General features: G+C 45.4%; 1 protein-coding gene across 3 annotated transcripts in view; it reads left to right on the top strand.

Moving 5' to 3' along the window:
• Positions 1 to 6,000, top strand: part of NCAPD3 (non-SMC condensin II complex subunit D3) — a 58,096-nt gene that overhangs the window by 27,889 nt on the left and 24,207 nt on the right. For 2 of the 3 annotated variants that reach the window (XM_006149961.3, XM_027772443.1), the window contains 4 exons: positions 1,386 to 1,462; positions 2,427 to 2,561; positions 4,676 to 4,896; positions 5,783 to 5,974. In XM_006149961.3, coding sequence (XP_006150023.1) covers positions 1,386 to 1,462; positions 2,427 to 2,561; positions 4,676 to 4,896; positions 5,783 to 5,974 — 625 coding nt within the window. The remainder of the gene's footprint in view (positions 1 to 1,385; positions 1,463 to 2,426; positions 2,562 to 4,675; positions 4,897 to 5,782; positions 5,975 to 6,000) is intronic. The other variant, XM_006149960.3, reaches the window with a different exon arrangement.

The raw sequence follows: 6,000 nt of genomic DNA, 5'->3' as shown, positions 1-6,000 counted from the left end.
GGCCACACAACCACAAAGCCCAAGATGGATTTAAAAGCCACTGGGTCCGGGCCTTGAACCACGGTCCACTGCGTGGGAATCCAGCAATGTAACCATTACGCCATTAGCTGATCTCAGTTTACCTCATCTGAATGACACTTCCCAATGACAAGAACTCGTGGATGTAAAAGCCTGTGTTCACATCTTGTTTTGGATAAAGGATATGTGCGAGGTCTTCAAATAGCTCATGGAAAATGCATATTATTTTTTAAAAAGCATTCCTGGCTTTCTAATTATTTTAAAGAATTATTTATTTAATTTTATTTATTATCTTTTTTTTTTTTTTTTTTAATTTACTTTTGAGAGAGAGAGAGGGGGGAAATGAGAAAGCAAGTCACTAGGTCCAGGGCTTGGACCACGGTCAGCCGTGTGGGAGGACAGCACCTTAACCACTGTGCCAGCTGCCAGCCTGGCTTTCTGATTTTTTTGCACCAAAATAAACTTACGCTCTCATTCCGTTGTGTTTTTTTAATGCAATTTGACAGTTTCTCCTAAGCTAAAGCGTGTGTGGTTACTGTATGCCAGACACCATGCCAAGTGCTGTCCATACACCATAAAATCCCCACTTAAAGTATGTGACTCGGTGATTCCTAGTGCGGTCACAGATTATGAAGTCCAGTCCCAGTTCCAGACCTTTTTTTTTTTTTTTTTTTTTTTAGCTTTTGCTCTTGGGTGATTGCACCAAAGGGTGGGAGATGAGAAAACAAGGGAGATTGACCACACCACAGTCCCTTCTCCATTCTCGGGGTTTGGGCATGCACACACACGCACACACACACACACACACACACACACACGCACCTGGCATGATTTTTAAGCTACCATGTCCAGGACTCAAACCACACACGTGGCCATGTGGGATGTAGCCATCTTCACCACCACCCACCTATTTGGCCCAGTTAATAACTGTTTTTCCAATTCTCAGTTTAAATTTCTAATTCATATTAAAACATATAATCCACACTTTAAAAAGGATATCTTTGGGATTCTCAGTAGTTTTTAAGAGTGAAAGGTTTAAAGTTGATATTATATACTATCAAATCTTTAAAAACAACCCTTTAGGTTTGTTGTAGCTAAACAAAATAAAAGCTAATTCAGAATTTTAGAAGCAGGAGCTAAGATTTAAGACTAAATTTTCAATATTCCAAAATCTGTGTACTTTATAGTGAGAACTTACATATTCACATGTCCTGTTTTTTTCCCTGCAGTTTCATACTCTGACTTCTTAGGATTTAAAACAGCTGATTAGCGAGTCTTTCCGATGAGGGTGTTTTCTCGGTGTGGTGTGGTAGAAGGCTAGCTGCCGCGAGAGCTCTCGGACTGTAATGACTCTTTGCATTCTCCAGCAGAAAGGTGTGTCTTGTCAATGCTGAGGATGAGGGTCAGGGATGAGAAGACCAACGTCAGGAAGTCTGCGATCCAGGTGCGATTGTCATGGTTACTTCTGTAAGGGAGAGGGGGTTGAGGGCGGTTGGCAGGGTCTCTCCTGGTCGCATCCTCCTGCCCAGCCTCCCAGTGAGCTGGGATTACAGGAGCACGCTGCCACGGCCAGCCCAAACCCCGCCGCCCCCCCCACTGCACCACTGCAGCCAGTCCTCTACTCGGTTTTAACGCACCCTCACTTTAGGTGCTGAACACTTAGAAATGTGAGAGAGCGTTCTTGAAGCCCTCGGACCATATTCACTACTCGTCTTTTCTCTTCACTGTTAGTTGACCCTGGTCCTGTCATATATAAATTGATTTGAAGAATTAAGAGACTCTGTTTTTATTTATTTATTTATTTATTTATTTATTTATTTATTTTTGAGAGGTTTTTACTATAGGGCGTGTGCCCTCGACAAAAAGGCAGAGAGAGACAGAGAGACAGAAAGTGAGAAATCACCCCCCAGAGGGGATGGCCATGCCACAATCCATTCTCCTCTCGGGATCTTGGGCACGCACGCACACACGCCCAGCGTGAGTTTAAGCCACCAGGTCCAGGACTCAAACTGCAGTCGACTACATGGGAATCCAGCGACATAGCCATTACGCTAACTGCTGGTCCCAGAAATTCTCTGTTTTAAGTTTTCCTACCTGGTTGGTGGCTTTTCAAGAATTCCCCATTGATAGCCTTCCTTTCCCTTGGTTAGACTAGGGGGATTCCTAACCTGGGGACCATGAATAGGTTCCAGGGGGTTCATGAAATTGTAGCTATTTGTTTATGTGAAATGTACGTCAGACTTTTTTCTGGAGAAAGATTTTAGCTTTCATCATATTCTAAAAGGTGGGGTGTAGTGGGAGGAAGGATGGACCCATGACCCGGAAAGTGGAGAAGCGCGGAGTTGGAGGACGCGGTCCCCGAGCCAGTCTCTGCAGTCATCACCTGGTGTCACGCACATGCCTTGCAGGTGCTGGTGAGCATCTTGAAGCACTGTGACATCTCGGGCATGAAGGAAGACCTGGCGGTGCTGCAGGACGAGTGCCGGGACCCTGCCGTGTCTGTCCGGAAGCAGGCCCTGCAGTCCCTAACTGAACTTCTCACGGTGAGGGGCCGGGCAGTCTCGACCGTGTGGCGTTTCCCATCGAGAGGCATCCTGCATGACGGCCACCTGAGGCTGCACGTTAAGTCGGTTGTTAGAAACTACCAAGTCCACGGTAGGACTGTACCTCGCAAAAGAAGAGTCAGCTTTGTATTTATTTATTTTTTTAATTGCCAGAGGGTGCGTGCATTCATCAGAGAGAGAGAAAAGAGAGGGGGGGAGATGAGAAAGCACCTCCCATGGCGGATGGTCCTGGCGTAATCCCTTCTCATCCATTTCTCTCTCCTTTTGGGTCTTGGACACACATGCACAGGTACCCAGTGTGTTTTTCGTCCCCGGGTCCCGAGCTCAGCTTAACAGTTGGCAGCCTTCACCACCACACCGCCAGCTGGCTTAAGAGTTACTTTTAAGTTACGCGTGATAGACCGCACTTCTTATCATTCGGTCGTCGAAGACCACATGATGGATTCTTCGATGTTTTTCTGTGTAAAAGTGTGTCATGACTTTTCCAACAGCCCAAACAGATATCATGAGGAAGTAATGCCAGAGAACCTTTGATTGACTTCAGTTTAAGTCTCACATAGAAAAATAAACTTTGAAATTAATTTAAGCTACAACCTAGAATAATTTTTGTCAGTGAAGATATAGCTAGATAGGTGGATATTGCCCAGAGAACAGATACACTGACACGGTGTATAATCTGCTGCCAACTATTAGCTATTAAAGAATTTTGAAAGCATGTTTATTTATTTTTGCTCCAGTGCATGAGCACTCACCATAGAGAGAGAGAAAGTGAGAGATCATTCCCCAGAAGGGATGGCCACACCCCACCCCCGTCTCCTCTGGGGATTTTTGGGCACACGTGCATGTGCTTCCAGTATGATTTTCAAGCCATCAGGTCCAGGACTTGAACCACAGAGTTGGCCAAGTGGGATCCAGCCTTCTAAACCTCCATGCCAGAAACAAACGTGTTGGCCTGCCTGTTTATTTAAAGACATCAAAGCGTACTTTGACTTCTTCTTTCAGCATCTGTTCTAATTGTTCTTTGGAATAGTGTCATTATTTGCTCTTTAATGACCGAAAAGTGCTGAGCCACTGCTTGAGGGGAACAACCCTCATGTGAAATGCCTCAGAACCAGAAACACTTCAGACTTTGGATGTTTTTTTTTTAATATTTGCATATACATGAAGATGTCTTGTGAATGAGACCAAAGATTAAACATGAAATTCATTTATGTTTCATATACACCTTAAACCATGGGCCAGAGGTGCTTTTATACGATGTTTTTGTATTGCATCATTTTGACTGCAGCCTGTCATGTGAGGTCACATGTGAAATTTTCCACTTAAGCTGTCATGTCAACACTCAAAAAGATTCCGATTTTTCAAATTACAGATGCTTAATCTAGACTAATAAGCTCATGGCTTTTTTTTTTTTTTTTTTAGGATTACTTTATTTACTCGTTTATATTTTTTTTTTTCTTTTTTTTTTTTTTTTAGGATTACTTTATTTACTCGTTTATATATTTTTTTTTCTTTTTTTTTTTTTTAGAGGTTTTTGCTATAGGGTGCGGGCACTCGCCAGAAAGACAGAGAGAGACAGAGAGATAGAAAGTGAGAACTCACCCCCCGGGGGGATGGGCGCACCGCAATCCCTTCTCCTCCATTCTCCTCTTGGGATCTTGGGAACGCATGCACTCGTACTGCAGTCGACTACATGGGAGTCCAGCAATGTAGCCATTATGCCAACTGCTGGTCCCGATTTTTATATATATTTTTAACTTGTCCAGAGAAAGAGGGGGAGAAAGTGAGAAAGCAAGCTGCCAGGTTCAGGTCTCGAACCGTGGTTTGCAATATGGGAGTCCAGCGCCTTAACCACCACGCCACCTGCCAGCCCAAACTCATGGCTTTAACATGCACTTTTTAAAATTGCAGCATGTTCTCATCCATGATAAGCTGGAGGATGAAATTCATTTTCACATGTTCGATGTTTTTTCTTCACTTCAGAGTCTGTTTGCAGTCATACTTGAGATTATTTTAAGCATCTCCCAATGTGTTGATTCTGCTTCACCAGCTTGTACGCAGACTTTCTGAGTTCACGATTTCTCAATCCCAAGGCCCAGCCTAGATGTGCCCAGGTCCAGAAGGCCTGGCTGGCAGGGGTCACCCCGGCGGTGATGGACTCCGAGAACTCCGTGCAGGAGAAGGCCCTGGAGGTCCTCGATCAGCTCCTGCTGCAGAACGTCAAGCACAGCAGGGCGTTCCACAGCGCGGACGACGGCCAGGTGCTCGCCTGGGCGCTGCTGACCCTCCTCAACACGGAAAGCCAGGAGCTCAGGTCTGCTGACGAGCTGACTCGAGTGGCGACCTCACTCGCTGCCGTGAGGAGTGAGCTAAGTGATTGTAAGATGTCACGTAGCCACTTCAGTACGTCGAAAACACACTTTGTATTTAAAGAGTGTTTGAAGTGTCTATTTCTGACCGCTGGTGGGGTAGAGCAGAGTTTGGCTCTGTTTTTTGGTTTTTTAGGCTTTTGTCCTAGGGCACGTGTGCTTGTTGGAGAGAAGCAGAGAGGGAAGGGGGGAAGTCAGTACCCTTTCGTTCTCCTTCTGGGATTCGGGGCACACACCCACATGCCTAATGTGATTTTCAAGCCACCAGATCTGGGACTTGAACCATGGTTGGTCCTGTGGGAATCTAGCACCTTAACCACCATGCTACTTGCTGGCCCAAAATTTTAGCTCTTTTAATATCACCATTTTAAATCCGAGGATTGTCGTTACTCTGCAGTGCTCCCATTGGGGAAAAAGGTCAAGGTTCCTATTGGTCATCGGGAAAGTCATGGCGTAGTTTTCTGATTTTCCGCCTGATTTTCCCAACAGCCCAGTATCTTTTGCTGCTTTGCCCCTATAAGCTCTCGGTGTATCTCTTATTGGTTACCTGCTCTATATGTTTGCGTAGAAGTTTTGGAGGGGATGATAATGAGAGTCTCAAATAAATTCTTTGTTTAAGAAAATAGCTTAGGAAGGGAAAACCAAATACAGTGTATTCCATGGCAAGAATTAAAAAACTCCCGAGTTTGGTATTAAATAGCCAGGAACACGTGGATGGCAGCAGTCCCGGGTCTCTGGAGCAGTGCGCTCCGTCCACTTCCACAGAGAGGCTGGTCCGAACACTCTGGTGTATTTATAGTGACAACTCTGCTTTCCCATCTTTTTTTCCAGCCGCTACTTAAATAAGGCTTTTCATATCTGGTCCAAGACAGAGAAATTCTCCTGCGCTTTCGTCAGCAATGTGATGTCTCACACTGGTACAGAGCGCTCTGCACCCGCCTGGATGCTGCTCGCCAAGGTCTCCAGCTCCTCCCCCAGGCTGGGCTACGGCGACGTCATAAAGTCCTGGGAGACCATCAGCAGGTCAGCCCGCGTAGATCGAGCCACCA

This window comes from Tupaia chinensis, unplaced genomic scaffold (assembly GCF_000334495.1).
Source record: "Tupaia chinensis unplaced genomic scaffold, TupChi_1.0 Scaffold000274_1, whole genome shotgun sequence".
Classification (NCBI taxonomy): Eukaryota; Metazoa; Chordata; class Mammalia; order Scandentia; family Tupaiidae; genus Tupaia; species Tupaia belangeri.
Note: the sequence above shows the minus strand (reverse complement) of the source record. Positions and strands in the feature narration are given on the sequence as shown.